This window comes from Eptatretus burgeri, chromosome 1, assembly GCF_056783735.1.
Source record: "Eptatretus burgeri isolate ZD-2024b chromosome 1, Ebu_testis_v1, whole genome shotgun sequence".
Lineage (NCBI taxonomy): Eukaryota > Metazoa > Chordata > Myxini > Myxiniformes > Myxinidae > Eptatretus > Eptatretus burgeri.
This window is the reverse complement of record NC_140961.1, coordinates 128,452,797-128,474,082: the sequence shown is the minus strand read 5'-3', so window position 1 is coordinate 128,474,082 and position 21,286 is coordinate 128,452,797. Positions and strand designations below refer to the sequence as shown.

The 21,286-nt window shown below is 43.8% G+C and overlaps 1 protein-coding gene across 4 annotated transcripts in view; it reads left to right on the top strand.

Annotated features, from left to right (window-relative positions):
• Nucleotides 1-21,286, top strand: part of LOC147035390 (rho-related BTB domain-containing protein 2-like) — a 229,596-nt gene that overhangs the window by 141,714 nt on the left and 66,596 nt on the right. For all 4 annotated transcript variants that reach the window (XM_085897457.1, XM_085897467.1, XM_085897473.1 and 1 more), the window contains one exon: nt 12,453-12,571. In XM_085897457.1, coding sequence (XP_085753583.1) covers nt 12,453-12,571 — 119 coding nt within the window. The remainder of the gene's footprint in view (nt 1-12,452; nt 12,572-21,286) is intronic.

The following is a 21,286-nucleotide window of genomic DNA, read 5'->3' as shown; positions in this document are numbered from 1 at the left end:
ACAATCCACAGTGCATCGCACCCTGCTGCATAGCTGCAGACCGGTCAGAGTGCCCATGATGACCCCTGTCCACCGTCGAAAGTGCCTACAATGGGCACACTGGCGTCGGAACTGGACCTCGTAGCAGTGGAAGAAGGTCTCCTGATCCGATGAGTCCCATTTTCTTTTAGATCACGTGGATGGCCGTGTACGTGTGTGCCATTTACCTGGGGAAGTGATGACACCAGGATGCACTGTGGGAAGATGACAAGCCGGTGGAGGGAGTGTGATGCTCTGGGCAATGTTCTGCTGGGAAACCCTGGGTCCGGCCATTCATGTGGACATCAATTTGACACGTGTCACCGACCTAAACATCGTTGCAGATCAGCTACACCCCTTCATAGCAATGGCCTCTTTCAGCAGGATAATGCGCCCTGCCACACTGCACCAATTGCTCGGGAATGGTTTGAGGAACATGATGAAGTGTTCACAGTGTTGCCCTGGCCTCCAAATTCTAAAGATCTCAATCCGATTGAGCATCTGTGGGATGTGCTAGACCGACAAGTTCGATCCACGGCGGCTCCACCTCGCAACTTTCAGGACTTGAAGGATCTGCTGCTAATGTTTTGGTGCCAGATACCACAGGATAACTTCAGGGGTCTTGCAGAGTCCATGCCTCAGCGGGTCGGCACTGTTTTAGCGGCACACGGAGGACCAACAGCATATTAGGCAGGTGGTCATAATGTTTTGACTCATTGGTGTAAAAATTCTGGCAAGTGTAATCAGACAGGCGAGCAAGGAGGGGGTGGGGGAGCGAGAAAGGGGTGTGGAAATGGAAGCTAGGAAGTGGGGGAGAGCAAGGAAGGGGGGAACAGTGAGGAAGGTGTGGTGAGGGGGGCAAGGCTTCACCACACGTTGTTATACACTCCGGGAGGGGGAGGGAGTGAGGAGGGTGGGGGAGAGAGAGGGGTAGTTGGGGGGAGGGGTGTTCTGAACATGCGTTTGATAGGGGGACTGAGGGAAAGCAGAGGGGAGGGGGAATAGTCTCCTTCTACCGGCATTTGTACAGGATTGAACACAATTGGGTACATTAAAACAGCATGTTCAAACGGGTGAGACTAAACAATGCGCAGACACCCCCAAGGGATGTCTGTGGAGGGGGGGTGCGGGGGAGGGTCTTTGGGAGGAGGGAAGCATGAGGAACAGGGAAGGAAAGGAAGGGCGTTTTCCTTCATTCGTCGAAAAAGCCATGCCAGTGTTTGTGTCTTTATTTAATTTCCACACGTACGATAAGCTCGAGAATCTCTTAACCTGAGATGGATTGTGGAAATGATCTGAGCAGCAGTTCCAACTGCTTTAAAAAAATGCAGTAATTTGTCCAATTCACACATTTTTGACACCCCTTCCTCTCCTCGACCTCGGGAGAGTTGTATGGTGGTGGAGGGGGTTTTGGAGGAGGACAGAGTTGGGGGAGGGGAAGGGAAGGCAGTGTGAGGGGAGGGGAAGGCAGCGTGAGAGAGGTGGAAGACAGCGTGAGAGGAGGGAAAACTGATTTCCAATCCATGAATAAGCTTCTGCACGTTTTGTCAGGTCAGAGTTCAGAGAGTCCAGAACAGGGAGGAATGTTTCCACCTTGAACTTTTCACTTTTGTTTAGAAGTATCTCTCCTTCTGATCCATCATATCCAGTCAGACGTACACTTCGCTTTCGTTTCCATTTCTTCACATCCCTATAATCCGAATCTGGACACCTACTCCTGACCTTCAGTTCATCTATATATTACTAAAACTCTTATCTCATATATATATATATATATATATATATATATATATATATATATATGTGTGTATATATATGTATGTACATATATATGTATATGTATGTACATATATATATATATATATATATATATATATATATATATATATATATATATATGTGTGTGTGTGTGTGTGTATATGAGGCGCCACGAGGAGGAGTGATGTTAGGGCCACATCGGCCATTTTGGAATTAATGCCATATAGCACTATTTTAACCCTTCCCCTATCATCCGAGCCTATCATCATCATTTCATTAAAAAATGTCGCTTACATCACTCCTCCTCGCCGGGCCTCATATATATATATGTGTGTTCAGATATATGTATGTATGTATGTTCCTGAAATACAGCTAAAATGGTACACAATAGTGCAAAAATTTTAGGGCCACCTTACTCACCATTCACCTGCAGTGTGCAGTATCAAGTTTCGTTCAGATTGGGTAAAGAAAAAAATAATTTAAAAATCAATTCCCGATTCAGTCAAGTACTCTTTGGGAGAATTTGATCAAATCAAACAACCTCAGCGGTATAGTTCGCTGGAGCTATCTTTTTTTTTCTTGAAATGATTTTTTCATCAACCGCTGTCACAACGGGAACCCAACGGGTTCACCGGTCGTCTAGTAGTCACTAAATTTGTCTCTAATTTCCTGATGATACATTTTCAGAGACTCAATAATATCCATGGCAACAAGTATGTCCACATATTTTGACTGCACGACCTTACTTGTTTTGTTCACTCTTTCGAGAATGCCATTCCAAAAAATTGTCAGAAATATCGTTTCCAGCTTCTCCATTTTCCTGCTCAATCCTTCTGCCTCTCACCTTGTGTTCACTTTCTGGTCAGTGTCAGCTGATACAGAATCCAGTGCATGTTCAATTTTCTCGCAACCTCCATGCAGAGCATAGACAGCATCAAAATGTGACGACCATCTCGTGTCAGACAGACGCTTGACCACAACATGATCTTTTCCTAAAGATGATGCCAGAACATTCCATCGATGTGTAGAAGCCGAGGAAAAAGGAATACAGACGCTGACCAAAGTCAAATAATTTTACAATCTGTAGACAACACTGTCGCTTTTACTCCCACCAAGTTCAGGCTGTGTCCAGCACAGGGGACATAGATGGTGAACTCATTCAGTTGACGGATCCATGCTTGCAATCCAGTATAGCGTCCAGACATATTTGAGGCACCGCGAGGAGGTGTGATGTAAGTGACATTTTTTAATGATATGATGATAATAGGCTCGGATGATAGGGTAAGGGTTAATATAGTGCTATATGGCATTAACTCCAAAATGGCCGATGCGTCCCTTACATCACTCCTCCTCGCGGCTCCTCATTTGAGCCATTGTCATACGACTGACTACTTGACGTCAGTCACTCTTTCTTCTTCGAAGTTTTTTCCTCTTCGAAGTGTCATTAAACGTTAAAACAAAAGCAAACACCACCACACAACCTCACACCAACTAGTCAATTAAAATCCCCAGCTGCAAGTCAGATTAACAACATTATAACAAAACAATATTATTGCAGATTAACAACATTATAAGAAATAACATTTGTCAGACAGTTATGCACAAATTATTTATATTATAAACATGATTTGAAAAGAGATTTGAATCCCAGGCCCTTCCAGCGATAGGTCGAGTAATTATCCTCTGCCAAGAGATCTCTCATGAACAATATGCCAGCATGGGGCTCCTAGAATTGTGGGGCCCCTGGGCAACTGCCCAGTGTGCCCATGCCTTAAGAGGGCCCAGCTCCCACCTCGAGGTTTGTGGTGTTGTACTTAAATTGAGCAATCCCATTGCTATCTCCTATATTTGTGTGGTCAATAGGGTCTTTCACTACCTGTACCTCAAATCACTCCATGAGACTATTTGGTTCACATCCTATGAGTCCTGCTTTTCATCGTGCCATCTCAGGCAACTTGGAGCTGAGCAGTACGATTACAGCTGTCGGTATCTTCAACCAATACAACTTCACCTTGTTAATCTCCCCCCCCCCCTCCTCTCTTCTGGCAGCTCGTTGTACTAGATCTTCAAGAACCCTTTACCCATGTTGATTTGGCAGTCATTGTCTGTTAGAAAATCTATGTGAATCAAGTGTGGACCACAAATCTGTGCCACTAAAGGGGCTGTCACACCTTGACGATTTAGCCAGTGTATGCCGACGTATGAAAAATTTGTCTAAAACGCTGGCACACATCGAATACGTTATGGGTAAGTTGTGTATACGTTAAAAGCACGCTGGCATACGTCGTAGTACGTTGGCATATGTCGTAGTACGCCGAGCTCGTCGACAAATTTTAACATGCTTGAAATTTTTCGACGTATGCCAGCGTATGACTCGCACGTTCTGCATACACTGTTATGCATACGCTGGCCATAAGTTGTAGGCACGTTATGCGATCGTTGACACACGTCGACACACGTCACTTGTAAGTTACTCATAAGTCGAAACACGTCGAGGTAATGTTTAGCGTCAATGTTCCAGACTCCATGTTGTTTTTTTTTGTTTTTTTTTTCTTCGGCATGACGGTGATGTTGACACTTCGATTTCTAGTGCGGTTATAATATAATATAATTAATAGGCTGCCGCTCAACAATTTAAATCATAACCGCACTAGAAATTTAAGTGTCAACATCACCGTCATGCCGAAGAAAAAAACAAAGCAACAAACAAACAAAAAAAACCATGGAGTCTGGAACACTGACGGGTTCCTCCTGTGTGAACCCCATTTTTATATACCAATTCCTCTAAACGCTGCCAATACGCCATTATACGGTAGCTGTAAGTTAGTAACACGTTCAGTAAGTTCTGTGGTCGTCCGGAAGACGTCAAATACATCTACATACGTCAATATGAGTTGGAGATACGTTACACGTAGGTTCAAAGCACGTTACTCATAGGTTCAAAGCACATTACTCATAGGTTAGAAATAAGTTTCGGGTAAGCTCAACAGTACCTCGACGTGTTTCAACTTATGAGTAACTTACAAGTAACGTGTGTCGACGTGTGTCAACGATCGCGTAACGTGCCTACAACTTATGACCAGTGTATGCGGAACGTGTGTCATACGCTGGCATACATCGAAAAATTTTCAACATGCTGAACATTTGTCGACATACTCGGCGTACTACGACGTATGCCAGTGTGCTTCAGCGTGCTCTTAACATATACAAAACTTACCCATAACGTATTCGACATGTGCCAGCGTATTCGGCAATTTTTTCATACGTCGCATACGCTGGCTAAAACGTCAAGGTGTGACAGCGGCTTGACACTTCGATATCTAGTGCGGTTATGATTTGAATCGTCAAGCCGCAGCCTTTTAATAGGCTACGTCACGTGATCGTCGGCGATACGCTGCCGCGCGCTATGCATAAGTTAGACTATCGTTGGGCATAGGTTGTGAATGCCGAAAACACGCTCAGCATTGGTTGATATAAGTTATCTATATGTTATCGAAACGTTCTGTGTCCGTTACTAATACGTTATGCATACGTCCAACTCGTTATGAATGTGTCCAAAACTGGAAAAAAAACATCAATTGTTCAGCGTACGCCAGCGTTTTACATACATTTTGATACCTTGCCATATGCTGGCTAAAACGTCAAGGTGTGACAGTGCCTTTAGTAGCTACGTTGGTCACCCACCCATAAACCTTACATTTTCTCAAACTCAGTCACCTAACAGAGCTACAACGTAGAACTGGGACTGTTGCTCCAATAGCTAGTTTCCTGTTTTAGTAACCTATGATAGTCAAATGTAGTGATGTAGTCACAGCCATTTGTACTTTTATCCAGAATAGCAAGGCTCACTATTGCAGCACCCACTCCTGTTTCCACAATCACCTTACAATTTTCCCCTATATTTTTACAATCTACCTGTAAATTACTACTACCAGTTTTCGCACAGGTTACAACATGTCCAAGAGGTGAGGGTACAACACTATTTTGCCATCCTCATGGCCCTCTTTATTTGGCCATGAATGATTTCTCAAATCTGCTGGGGATCCAGATTTGATTGCACCCTGTTTTGGAATCTACCCTTATATCCATATATTCTACAGGGTACTGCCAATCTTATGAGCCTTACAAAATCTTACTATATGGCCCCTCCTTCCATAATTGTGACAGAACTGCAAAAATGGCAGTCATTGTTTCACTTTCTGGCCCACAGAATTCCATCCACCTCCTTACATCAACATGCCTTGGCCTACTAGACTTGCCTGAAAGACCACTCCACTGCAGTTCCATGCCCTTCTGGAGCATCCTGGAAGATTGTCTGTCTGGACATTGTGGTGGAAAACTCAATTTTCCACAAGTTGGATCAGCATACCAAAGGAGAACCTTTAATTTTCGTATGTATTCATTGATTCACTTGGAGGAAGAACTTCGGAGGGTTCGGAGGAACATTCAATGATTCACGGAAACATTCAAATGAACTTCACTGAAACAGAAGCCCGAAATAATCCCTCTTAGACACAATTTGACATACAAAAATGGGATGGTGAGACATTTGGCAATTCAACCATGGGATGAGCTGATAAGCACGAGGCAAAAGAACTCATAACTGCAATATGTAGCCACTTTGGGTGAGAGGGGAGGGAGAGAATATCACACTCATGGCAAAACTTTTCAGCGTTAACAACCAGGTCACCCTGTTTATATGCAGCAAGCAAGACCTTTTTTCATAGTAAGATATTCCTTTTATCAATCAATATGTATGTCAAAAGACTGTCGGGAAAAGGGAACATTACTGACAGCCAATTCGACTACAGTACAAAAATTAGATTTATAAAGTACCAGCAACAATTCAACAAGTGAATATAATTGAGAATACATGAATATAATTAATTTTCTTTCACATCCCCCCTTTTTTCCAATCAGGAAAAATTGGAATAATTATACTACACAATATCACCATACCCCGTTCCTCCAAAGATCCCTTCTAGTCAAGAAAAATATTCCATCATCTGTATAATAATGATGAATGTGAGCTTGTTCTTCTTTAATTTTCATTCACAAGCAGTTCCAAAGCAGCTGCCATTTTTATTTTTATTTTATTTTTTTAGCTAACTTAGCATTTCCGTACTGATGAAAGATGGTCAAGTCAGTGTTAGAAATACCTCAACTTACTTAAGTAAACATACAAGAAGTGCCACAAAATCAAAAATCACGCACCTGTCCAATTAATCAGAAAACAAATAAAATATGTAATATTTTGCTGCTGCTTGTGGCGTCATTACACGATTTTCAAGAATAGAATTCTTACACTCTGAACTACTTAACATTCATATCACATGCTAATGCCTTCTGCACCAGGCATGATTCTGGTTTATCTTTTTTTTTGGTTTGTCTTTCTACAAAATATGGAAGAATTTTACTTAAATTACAGTTAGGCCAGTATCAGCTACTAATCAGTGAGAGCAGTACAATTCCTAATTCCATGAAATGATTTCAAAATTTATTTCATAAAAGAATAATTCATTCACAATCACAATTCAGAATTCCATCAACATTTTAAATCTCTGACATTTTCCATTTCTTATCAACTTCTCTCTCATTTATACAGCAAAATGCTGCAATATCCCATCACACTTACTCTAGCCATCTATGCACTGGCTCTTACCTTTTAAATACAAATCAATTCTTTTATCAAAACAAATAAATACAGTTTAAACCTCTGCTTTTAAACAGGTGTACAAAAATTGTCGAGTCATTTGTCAAAGTTGAGTCACCAAGTGAATGGCACTCCAAACTGCAGCTCAAAACACTCCATCCATGCATGTAGCTATCTCTTTTGAAACCCCCACTATACTCCAGATTACCGTTAGGTTCAAAATCCACCTTTGGAGTGTATTATTTATCCAATTTCTCTTAAACAGCTTAATGGTCTATCAGTGTGACAATAAACAAAATTGTAATCCAATTAAACTTGATTCCTGAACCAACCTGACAAGTAGAGGCCCATATAAGGCCACCAGAGATGTTTTTGCTTTCTGCTACTTGTGCGGGAAGCTGACCTTGGTTTGGCTGTAGCCTTTAGAATGTTGTTATAATAAACATGCGGAGGTTGTGGGTCCGAGAAGCACCAGCCCTGCCTGTAAAAAGCATTTTTATTTTGCAACGTGTGTAGCTTGCTACATGTCTTTGTCCTGGTTCTTGGATGTCTGATGTTAAAGAAAGATGGACAAGTCTCAACAACATATCCATCCAATCACATTCATAAATCACTATTTTAACCCAAATTTTTCTTCACTTGATGTACTTGGTTCAGAGATCAATAATTATATAAGGTATTTGCACTGATGTAGTTATTTCATGGCAATCTTGCAGCCTTTCCATTATTGTCATTCAAGTTCACATTATTTCATTCATATATGCAAGGAATTTTGCCTGCTTGAATCGATATCTTCCTCTGATAAGGTCGATGCTTGTTACTGAGCACCAATACTGGGTGGTTTGCCATTGCCTTCCCAGCAGTAGTTTGGGCAGGAATTTGTCTTTAACATCCATCAACTAATGTCATCCATTAACTTTAACATTCACAGATTAATGAAGACAGCACGCTTAGTTTAACGTCCATCCGAGGGATCGTGCATCATCTGTGAATCGCTCTACGTGCTAAACACCAATAGGGAGTTTGGGAGATGGTTGTGACTTTAAACTTCGCATTTATCTGGGAATCATCTGTGTGGTCATCACTTGATAAGTACAATTTGAGAGGGCACAAGGATTGCCTATAGCAAGTTAGTAATTAACTGATCACTCTCTATCGGAGTGCCGATGGAAGGTTATAAATCCTCATTCATCACAAGGTACCAAAATCATACACAACTACTTTACAAATCACTTTAAAATTATTCCAAATCACATTTCTACATTTCAATCACATTTTAAGTACAATGGTGACGAAATTTTGGAAACTTTTTTCTCACGTCACCGAGCACGGAATGCGCATTCCAACACAGTAGCCCCCACCCTCCCAACTGTGCCGAGTGTGAAATACACACACACACACACACACACACACACACACACACACTTGAGAGATGCGAGGTTTTTATGATGACGGTACTCGATCACAGAACGAAGTCTCACATTTGTGGAACTCCTTGTGGAGTGCAAACTACAAAAAGAAAATAAGAAAAGGAAAACCGTTTAGGGCTGGGGGCATTACTCTCCCCCCCCACCCCCACCACCCCCTCCCGGATATGTGTATGAATTGAATGGGGGGGTTTCAGTACCCATACATCTCTTCTCGCAGTACTAACAGCTGCTTGTGAAGCAAGAACTTTGTCAATTCTTAAACATGGATTGCAAGGAGGCTACAAATCAAGACCTCAGCTTGCTGGGCTGAGCAATTAGAGGCAATTCCCCACTTTTCATCATTTTAATATCCCGAACAAAGCCTGTTTTATTAATTTTGTCTCGTAATGCTGGCAATAGCCAGTTTACTAAATGCACCCCCGTTCAGAATATATTTTACATTCAAAATTGTCATTTCGAATTTACCAGTATTTCTATTTACAAAGCAAGGCTCTCTGGTGTTTCCAAGATCCTTATGGCTCTTCCACATGACATCAACACATATAACTACTCCACGGTATGTCTGAATGCACCAACACCCCAACCAACATTGGCTTAGTTTGGTGGGCAGTGTGACAGGCCCATCGCCAAAGAACATGCAAATAACGTTGATCACAGACGGTACTTATCGGTTTAAGAGACCAAGTACACATAGTACAATCTGCATTTAGTCGTACAAATAATCCTGCAATGGAAAGAATCATTAAAGTTATCATGAAGCAATGTTCTCCCCAGGTTCTTTTTGGCCGTGTGCCAGTTTGCAGTATGTGGCATGGATCCATGTTGCTCTTCCTTTACACTTCACAGCCGTATGGGTAGTTAGCAGTATTAAAAACAGCCCACACCAACGTGCTTGAAGAGAGTTCTTCCTTTTGTAAATCTTCACATAAATAAAGTTTCCTGGTTTGAAGTTGTGATAATCAGACATGGCTGGTTCTGGCAGGGCTTCCTTCACCTGCGCATAAAAAGTCCTTACAGCATGATTCAGAGAGACACAGAACGCAAGCAACGTGTCGTCCATTTGCTGCACATTCATTTCTTTTACAGTCAATAGAGGTGAGTTCGGTAATCTCATTGGTCTTCCCATCAGAATCTCATGCGGAGATAAGCCAGTGTTTTGATTTGCGGTAGATCTCATAGTCATGAGAGCAATGGGCAGAGCATCTGGCCATTTTAATCCAGTTTGTTCACAAATCTTTGCCAGTTTATTCTTCAGAAATCCATTCTGCCTCTCTACTGCCCCCGCAGATTGCGGACAGTACGGGCAGTCAAAATGTTGCTTGATTTGCAATACCCGACACATCTCTTTCACCACTTCGGCTGTGAAATGAGTACCTTGGTCACTGGAGATCTGACAAGGTATTCCAAACCTACAGAAGAAATCCTTCATCAACAGTTTAACCACAGTAATGGCATCTGCTTTCCTACAAGGGTAAGCCTCAACCCACTTGGTGAACAAATCGAAGATGACTAAAGCAAATTCAAAACCACAGCATTTTGGTAACTGAACAAAATCCATCTGGATATGAACAAAAGGTCCGAATGGAATTGGATGACCCCCTGGGGCCATCTGCACCCCCCTTGCTGGGTTATGTTTTTGGCAAATGTGACAGGTCCTACAATACTGTTCTGCAATTGGACTAAACCCCGGGGCAAACCACTGTCTCTCAATTGAAGTACTCATGCCCCCCTTGCTGGTATGCCCGGCCCCATGTGCCAATCGTGCGAGCCAAGGTAACAGGGCTCTTGGTGCCACCACACGACCATCAGATGATCTCCATAATTTGGATTCATTTTCAAATTCACATCCAGCCAATATCCACAAATCTCTTTCTTTAGCACTAACAGCTGTCTGCAAAGTATTTACATCGTCAATGGTTGGCGTCGCCCCTTGTCTCAATACACATTGTGATATCAAGAGTTTCAGTGTTGGCTGCAGTTTTTGCAGCTACATCTGCTCTTGCATTTACCCATGAGACGTCATCAGATCCTCCGGTGTGGGCATCACATTTAACCACTGCAATTTGGTGAGGCAGAAGTATCGCTTCCAGCAGATTCGCAATCCATGCTCCATTCCTCACCCACGCACCTGATGATGTTATAAAACCCCTCTAGCGCCAGAGGGCTCCAAATTTGTGTACAGCACCAAAGGCATAGCAGGAATCAGTGTAAATTGTCACTATTTGGCCTTTCGCTAAGTGGCATGCACGAGTGAGGGTGAACAGTTCTGCTTGCTGCGCGGAGCAGCTCTCAGCCAATCTCCCGCCTTCGATTACTTTGTGATCAGAGCAAACGGCGTAGCCTGTTAATAGGCATCCATCAGGTGTGCGTGATGACGAACCGTCGACATATAAAATCAATTCAGAATTTTGGATTGGTGTGTCTCGTCCGCTTCTTCTTTAGCACTCTGGTTAGCACTCTGAACTCTGAATCCAGCGATCCGAGTCACGGCACCAACTGATGTGGATTTTTTCTCCGGCTCCTCGTAGTGATCGTAGAATTCTTCAGGTTGTTGTGGAATCTTATTTGACTTGCGAGGGTTTAACGTTTAGCCGATTCGGTTTTAAAATCCTGTTATAAATCACAGACACCGAGAAAGCAATGTCCACAAACAGTTCTTTTCTGAGAACAATTTATTTCTAATTATATCCACCAGTTTATTCCCACTCTCGTACACTTTTACTCCCTCAATGAACCTCTCCCTCATATATATATATATATATATATATATATATATATATATATATATATATATATATATATATATATATATCTATCTATCTATCTATATATATATATATATATATATATATATATATATATATATATATATATATATACATTTTGAGTGTGGACAGGGTTTTCTGATAGCATATAGGCAAAAGTACAGTCTTATCAGACCAGTCACCCTGAACTAGCAAAGAATTAAACAAAAGTCCAGAAGTGGCAAAGAAATACAACATTAACCACTAGGTCTTAGGCCTTAACTCTTTTAATAAAATATTAAGTAGAGAGGCAAAAAAACAAACACTTTGACCTAGTCAGACTGAAGCAAAAGCCACTTGTCTAAAAGAGGAATAATTCCCCAACACAGATAAAACCAGATAATTGGCCTTCAGGTCTCGATCGGATCTTGTGTTTATAAACTGCCAGGGTTTTATCCAGGAGCAACGAGTAACATGTTTTGTGAAGATCATATGTTAAGGTTGTAGTGATTTGTTGTCAACACCACAAATTTAATTATCATAGCGTTTACACGTGTACCTCTTATTAAAAGCATTGCTTCACACAGGTTTATTAGAACACCTTCACGCTCAGGCCTCGAGTAGGTATGTTGCTTATACACTGCCTGGGTTTTATCCAGGAGTATTGAGTAATGTTTTGTAAAGTTTGTATGTTAAGGTTGTAGTGATTTGTTGTCAACACCACAAATTTCCCCGGGCAACGCCGGGTACTTCAACTAGTTGTAAATACAAGTGAACAGACATTTCCAAAATATAATGTAATTCACTGTTGTTATTTTATTTTAAATACCTCTGTTGTGCTTTTCATAGATGTGACCTTCTGCCTGGAAGACGGATATGTTTGTGCACACAAAGCAATTCTCATCTCGAGCTGTGACTGGATGGCAGCCATGTTTGGTGGAAGCTTTGCAGAGAGCTACAGTGAAGAGGTAATACAGTTCATTGTCACTGACTTTATTCAATACAATCCCGACTTGTAATCTATCTTTATAATATCCATATCCAGACTCAGGGTGCACTAATTATGAGAAAGTCACTTGAGTTCTGATTGATATGTTTTGATTCATATAAACGTAGGTCTTGTTAAGTGTGAACGTCTCACCTGCATTAAGTCAACCCCCAAACAACGATACCCCCCACACTCCCAAAGCTCCACATAATAAAAATTATTTATTACAAAATATTATTTCTCATAAATTACAAAACTCTAAAACAAATTCCGAATGAATACATTTGAAACCCGTCTACCACTATCACACTCCACGCAGGTTAGAGAGCATTGCTAGGTATTAAGAGCAATGGGTGCAGACTTTGTGCAGGGACAAGATGTGCCAAATATCCTTTTACAATAATTGAGTATGAGGTGCTTGCCATTATAATGTTCGCAACATGTTAATTGATTTATAAGTGCAGAGGAGTATCTTTATTGGATGTCCTTCGTGCTCATCATATTGTAACTTCCAGGACGGAAAGGGACGATTTTGCCTTCATATTAACTCCCTACTGGGCAAAAAGTGCTTAGGGTCCCACTACATGTTTGATCTACGAGATTTAGTAGAGAGAAGAGGAGGGATGGAATGTTCCCCAAAGGCTTCATCAAGCTGAAAAAGGAAATAACCACAAGTAGAGGTACATTCAAAGTACATCGCCCCGTGCCAAAGAATTAAATAACAAATCCTCCAGCAGTGCAGCAAATGTAGATGGAATTGGGAGGATCGGTGTACAAATTGATTAGTTTGATAAGTTGCATAACTAAAATAAATAAATAATAATTGTATAATAATTAATTTCTTAATCAGTTGGCTAATGGCATACCAAAACGACCACTGTTTCATCCGAATCTGTAACATTTTGAAAATTAATTCATCGAAAAATGAATAACTAATTGATAAATTGATTAATAAATAAATCAAAAATACCCTTTATAGCCAAATTACATGTTCATTGTCATGTCCAAATATCAGTTTCCTAGCTCAAAAGGTGCCTGAGATATTACCCAGATGAAAAAGAGAATAAATAATAATTTAATATATCACTATTAATTAAGTGATGAATAAATAAATAAAAAATATCGTTTTTGCCAAAGAATATCTTCACTTTTGTCCCCAAATTTCAGCTTCCTAGCTCAAAGAATGGTTGCGATATCACCCGGACAAACAAACAAAAAAACGAACAAACGGAGTAAAAACTGTGTACTCTCTTCCTGACGTCATGCATTGCCTGGATATGGAATTGGGAAGGAGCGGTGTACAATAAGTTGGCAATCATAGCGCATACTATGATTAACCTAAAGGCCTCCTCAGGAGTTGAATTTCCTTTCAAGAGAACATGCATTATTGTTTATCTTGTACATTGGGCAAGCCAGCAAAATTAAGATGGTCGACTTTTGGCTGTATTGGAGTTGGCTGGTGAGGTGGAGGAGGGTTGGGGGTAGCTTTCTCCCCGCTCTTCTTTTCCCTTCCTGCAGACTTTGAATAAGTCACTCTGTTGTTCTCCCGATTGTAGTGAGGACCTTGGTCTAGGTGAGGATGAGAAATACTTGGTGCGAAATATGGAGAATTCCCTTCAGTGTGAAATTTGTCAGGGCATGCTTTGGCCTATTAAAGGCTAAGTTGGCCCAAGCAAGTATACTTGGGCAAACCCTGTTTCTCGCACTGCCACAGTTGAATCAACATTGTAGAAAAATGCAAATGCTGGGTGTACCATGACAGGACTTCACTGGGTTCCCATCCTCAATCTTTCACACCTTTTCACACCTGCCCAAACCACCTTTTCCAAGCAGTTCACACCTCTTTTCCAAGCAGTTTTCTATGCTGTGTCTCCAGCAGGTTCTGCAAGGTGCACAATGTCTGCCAACAACCTCCTTCTGGTGAAACTCCCAAAATCCAGAATCATTGCTCCCTCCATTCATTTGTTCCTCTTTTTCCCACCTGCAGAGTCAACTTCCACATTCTCGTCAATCTCATTCTTCCCTCCAGATTTGCAAAAATCCTGATGGTACCTTGTTAAGTCTGTCTATGATGTATGCTGTCCTTCCATCCCTCCCCTCTTTTTAAATGGCACCACAGCTGACTCTGCTCATGAGAATGTCGAATGCCTCAATTATGTGTATGCTTCCAAATACTGAGTCCTCAACCCCTCAATCTTGTTACCCACTCTGCTGCCCTGTTGTACCCAACTGCTCCTAAACTCTGTGACTTTTGCACTTGAGAAGATGGAGATGGTTCTCTGAACCCTTGACTCTGACTCTGCAACTGGAACAGACCACATCAGCTCATGTGTCCTAAAAACATGCTCTACTACTCTTGCACATCCTCTCTCTGTGCTTTTCACCCTATTATTATCCTAGGTCATCTTCCATCTGCTTGGAAATCAGCCAACATCACTGCATTAAATAAAATGGTGCAAAGACTGATCCTGTTAACTACAGACCTTTCAGCTTACTTCCTATCATCAGTAAGATCATGGAATCCATCATCGCAATTGAAAGGAAATCATTCTTTTTTTCCAACAGCCTCATCTCAGATCACCAATTTGGTTTCAGACCAGGTCACTCTACGTTGAACATGCTGCTTCTACTCATACATCAATGGATGGAAGCCCTCAATGTCAAACATCAGATCAGGGCTATCTCTGGACATATATCGTGCTTTTGATAGTGTGGCATCCTTCCTTACTCTCCAATCTCTCTGCCTATGACTTCCAAGGCTAACTCCACACAAGGATTAATGACTTACTCCACTCTCATAGCCAATGTGTGGCTCTCAACGGAATCCTTTCATCTCTCCCTGTCAAGGCTGGAGTGCCGAAAAACAGTGTTCTTGGCCCAGTCCTATTCCTGCTCTTCATTAATGATCTTTCTCACTCTCTGGAAATTCCTCTTTATCTATTTACTGATTACTCAACCCTGTACCGTGATATCACGCATCCTTCAGACAGGCAAGTTGCAGCCTCTTCCATCTCTTCAGACCTTAAAAAAAAATCACAAGTTGGTCAAACACTTGGAATATGTTTTTCAATCCTGACAAATCTCACTCTCACAATCTCTCTCCAAAAGGACCATTTGGCAAACGCTCCTATTGACTTTCTCAACAATACTCTTGAGGCTGTTAAGGTTAGGTCAGGTCAGGTCAGATCTGTGACCTGCTACAGGTACCATGTAAACCTGTACTAACCTGTTCCATGGTCGGGTTGTCGGCGACTAAACCGTCTCCCCCACCAGGTTTTCTGGTGAGGAGGGTATTTGGATATGGACATCCAGCAGGATTAAAAACAAAACCCGTCAAAGGGTGGAGGAGCTCCTTGTGAGCCAACGGCCATCCATATCTAGTGCCCAACAGTGTCTGCGGACGTCCTCCTGCAGTTGGGTTACTTTTTTATTAAGAGGTTGGTGGCAGGATTTGCACTCCGGCCACTGTAAAACCCTTCATTCCACAAAACACACAAATGCAAAAAAATCTGAAAACCCACTCCGTGGGAGTACCTCCTGTGCAGCTTCCCTTCGCAGAGCAGCTCACCGGATGACAGGATTGGGAAAAAGCCTTCGGCACCCCCAATCTTTGATGAAAGTAGGGAAACCACGGGGTAACCTCCATGGGTCAGATTGCGGGAGAGTGTGTCGGAGTGGTGCTGAGGTGTCGTCCACCAGACGGCGGTTTCCTTGGGTTAACCTGAGGCGGTCCCTATGGGTGGGTGCCCAGAATGTCCTATCCTTAAGAGAGGATGATCACCTGTCTCTGTTATCATCTGAGCTCAAGGGTTTGGACATCGGGATTGCAGCACTCTCTGAGGTTCGGAGACCGGATTGCGGCGAGATAATGGTGGGTGGTTACACCTACTATTGGTCTGGTCGCTCTGATGGTTACCATACTCAAGGAGTTGCTGTAGCTGTGTCCAATAAGCTGACCCCAATGATAATTGAGGTAACACCGGTCAACGAGCGTATTATGAGACAAAGGATTTGTCACTCCTTAGGTGTCATTTCCCTGGTCTCTGTCTATGCTCCGACTGAGGCGAGTGACCTCACCGTGAGGGACACATTCTACGCCACGCTCGAGTCTGTGGTTGATCAGTGCCCCAGACGAGATACACTTCTAGTCTTGGGGGATTTCAATGCATCGACTGGAACTGATAGGGACGGTTATGAGAGGTGTGTTGGTCCCCATGGGTCAGGAACTATGAATCAGAATAGCACTAGGTTCCTTGACTTTGCAAGAAGTCATGGACTTGGGTGGCCGGGTCATGGTTTCAGCGCACACAAGCTCATCGCTGGACTTGGATTCCAACGCTGGCGGTGTAGCAAAGGAGATTGACCATGTCCTCGTTGACGGTCGCTGGAGGTTGATCCAGAACTGCAGGGTCTACCGGAGGGCTCAGTTCCTCAATACTGACCACCGGCTTGTAGCAACTCTAAAGCTGCACCTTAAATCCTGGAGAATGGTACCATCCCAGCCTAGGCTGGATGTTGGCAAGCTCAAGGATGAGAGAGTAGCTGAGGAGTTTGCGAACAGGCTGAGTGAACATTTGGGGTGTCTGGGTGCTTTGGGGGGTCCTGAAGAGTTGTGGATTACCTTCAAGACCACCGTCCTTGATGTTGCCGGTGGAGGTCTTGGAACTCACCGCAGGACAAAGAAGAATTTTGTCTCTCAAGGGACACTGGATACCATTGACCAGGGTCACAGGGCCAGGCTGAATGGCAGAGCTGAACTGTTCAGGGAGCTGAGGCGTAAAACTGTACGTGCACGAAGGGTGGACAAGGAGGCCTCTGTGCGAGGAATCTGTGAGGGGGTAGAGCATCACCTGTGGACAGGTGATTCTCGTCCCGCTTTCCGGGGAATTTGCGCATTGCGTTCATCCAAGCCCATCCCTCGGAGCACTGCAGTTAGAGCAGAGAGTGGTAGGCTCTTAACAGAGGAGTCTGAAGTGAAGGCCCGCTGGGCCGGTTACTTTGAGCGGTTGTACCAGGCTGATCCACCAGCTGTCGAGTTGGAGGTCAATGGTGTTACAATCCCTGTTGCTGACCCTCCAATCAATTGTGGTCCACCTTCGCTTGTGGAAACACGGGCTGCGGTGAACTGGTTGAAACAGCGTAAAGCTCCAGAGATCTGTGGCATCCATGCTGAACTTCTCAAGGCTGGTGGAAATGCTGCACTCGTGTCGTTGCATGCAGTTTTATGCTCTGCCTGGAACACAGGCATCATCCCAACTGATTGGAAGAGGGGCCTTGTTGTCCCTCTCTGGAAAGGGAAGGGTTATCGCCAAGACTGCAACAACTACCGAGGGGTGACGCTGCTCTCAGTGCCGGGCAAGGTCTTTGCTCGGATAATTCTTGATAGGGTTCGCCACCATCTGCTTGAGCACCAGCGTCCAGAGCAGTCAGGCTTTACACCAAAGAGGTCAACGATTGACCGTATCCTTGCTCTTCGTGTCCTCACCGAACGCAGACGAGAGTTTCGGCAGGGGCTGCTTGCAGCCTATGTTGATCTCTGTAAAGCGTTCGATTCAGTGAATCGGGATGCTCTCTGGATGATTCTTGGTCTTCGTGGGGTGCCACCAAAACTGATCGATCTGATGCCTGAACTCTACTCTGGTACTGAGAGTGCTGTGAAGTGTGGTGGTACCATCTCTGACTTATTTCCAGGTCATACTGGAGTTCGTCAGGGGTGTGTACTGGCCCCCACACTTTTCAGCACTTGTATGGACTGGATTTTAGGGAGGATGTCGGAAAGATCAAGCTGCGGTGCATCGTTTGGGAATGTCAAGATCTCGGACCTTGATTTCGCAGATGATGCAGTCATCTTTGCGGAGATTTTAGATATCCTTTTGGGGGCCCTCGAGGTGCTGAATGAGGAGTCGGAGCCGCTGGGATTACAGGTTTCTTGGGTCAAAACTAAGATCCAGGCTTTCAATGACATTCTGGATCCTGCTGTCCTGTCTGTACCTGTTTGTGGTGAGGATGTTGAGGTCGTGGAGAGATTCACTTACCTTGACAGTGATATTCATGTCTCTGCTGGCTGTGAGTCAGAGGTCAGTAGATGTCTGGGTCGGGCCTGGGGAGTCATGGATTCACTGGATCATGGGGTGTGGCGCTGCCGGTACCTGTGCAGGAGGACGAAAGTGTGAGTCTTCACGTCCTTGGTGCTTCCAGTCTCGCTCTATGGATGCGAGACTTGGACTCTGACCAAGGATCTGAGATGGAGACTTAATTCCTTTGGTTCCAGGTCTCTTCGGAGAATCCTTGGCTATCGCTGGTCAGATTTTGTGTCCAACGAGTGGTTGCTGAGAGAGACTCGGATGAGATTTGTTACCTGCATGGTCCGTGAGCGTCAGTTGCGGCTATATGGACATGTGGCTCGTTTTCCTGACGCTGATCCTGCTCACCAGATTCTCTCAGCGAGGGAGTCTCGTGAGTGGAGGAGGCCAATGGGCCGACCACGTGCCTCGTGGTTGGAGCAGGTTGACCAGCATCTCAAGGAGATGGGGATGGACCTGGCATCTGCCTGGGGGAAGGCCAGATGGAGGTCCCTGGAGTACCGGTGGAAAGTGGACGCAGCGACACGCTGTTCTGGCACATGCTCCCATACCTGACCTGACCTGACTCTTGAGGAGGTTGTCATTCAAATTCATGGGTCTCACTCTCAGCCATGACGTTTCTTTGGGAAAACACATTTCAACGTTGGCTGCCTAAGCCATCAATCAACTGGGCATCCTCCATCATGCAATGGCATTTTTTGGCACACCTGAACTATCCACCTGCAAGGCTTTCATCCGCAGCTTGATGGAGTACTGCTCTTCCCTTTGGGTGGGCTCCCCTCCCTCGTGGTTGCAGCAGGTTGATCAGCATCTCAAGGAGATGGGGATGGGTCAGGCATCTGCCTGGGGGATGGCCAGATATCGGCCCCTGGATTACCAGTGGAAAGTGGACGCAGTGACGCGCTGCTCCGGCGCATTCTCCCATACCTGACCTGACCTGACCATCCCTCACATCTTGCCCAGCTCGACACTGTGGAAATCAAGGCCTTCAAGATTATTGGAATCTCCCATGATGAAGCTCTCTATAGGCCTATCATTTCGCCATTGCAGATATGTCGGAAGTCTCTCTGACTTTTACCACCTACTTTCTTTTCTTTCTCGTCTTTCCTCTGCTCTTTCCGAGCCTCCCCACTCCTCCCCCCCCCAAGGTTTCTGCAGGGCACACATGGTTCACCACCAACCCCTTTCTGGTTAAGCTACCAAAATTCAGAATCACTGCTCACCTCCACTCATTCATTCCCCTTTTTTCCCCAACTGAGGATCGAACCAACTTCCACATTCTCTTCAATCTCATTTTTCCCTCCAGGTCTTCAAGACAGCTGTTCACCACCATCTCAGATTGTCTCCAATCCAGAACCATGATGCTTTCTACCCTCATTAACACCACCCTGATCCCTCTCCTTCCATATTTCCAGTTTTCCTCCTGAGAGTTTCCTTCTGCATCCACTTTTCCCACCCCATGCATCCTTTCCTGCCCCCCATTCCTCCCCATCCCCATTATTTGTCCAAATTCTCCCTCTATCTTAGCCTTCAGCTTTTCTGTTGGTGCCCCCCCTCCCCCCTCCTCTGCTGTTCATTTTGTCCTGTTATGTCCTGATCCGTTCAGTGTACTAGTTCTTCCATGAGCATCAAGGAAAACAAGGAAAACAGACGCAGGTGGAGGCCATTCAGCCCATTATGCCTGAGTGAACACCATACTGATTTATCAATATAAGAAGAAAATCCAAATATTTATTATCATTATTATCCCCCCCCCCCCCTCACGGGAGGGAGCATGGACTTGGTTAAAAACACACTGGATCAGGAATGGATCAGGATGCTTCGTTGCATCCTAATCCATTCTGTGTTATAGCTCCTTTACAAATCTCAGCTCTGTATATATTATAAAGTTTGCTCCCATTGAAGAAGACCAAGAATAAGGTTTATTTGGACTAAAAGCTTGTCTCCATAAAGATTGTACAGAAGCTACGTCCATGACTCATTTCATTTCTTCCAGATCTATACTTTATAAAAATGAGGCACACTACCCATAGTGTGGAGTTTCTGCAATTTTGTATGTGTACATGGGCACACGTGGCGAAACTGCAAACGCAAACTTGCAACACTGGGTATTCCCACATTCCCAGGAATCCTTTTTTTCTTCTTTCCCTATTGAATAGCCATCACAACAAAGATTAGTATCCAGCGTGTGTGTGTGTGTGTGTGTGTGTGTGTGTGTGTGTGTGTGTGTGTGTGTGTGTGTGTGCGTGCGTGCGTGCGTGCGTGCGTGCGTGCGCGTACGTGTGTCCGTGGGCCCGTCAAATAAGTAGGAACTGCTGTTAAGTGTAAGTGACTGTACATAATAAGTAGATGGTTGTAGTTCTTTTGTCGTGCTTTTGTTGCTTGTATAATTGCATACGTGTTTTGCCTTATTTAATTGCATACGTGTTTCATTATAATAAATGTCCTTGTGTGAATGTAAATCTGCTCGTTGCGTCCATTCCCTCATTGACTGAACATTTTGTGTTGGGAGTTAGAAAGCCGTTGGTTTGTCGTAATAGGGGGACATTTGGACCGACGGTTCTCGGCGATTACGCCGCTCGGAATCGCGCACAGACAAGCTCGCATCGGTG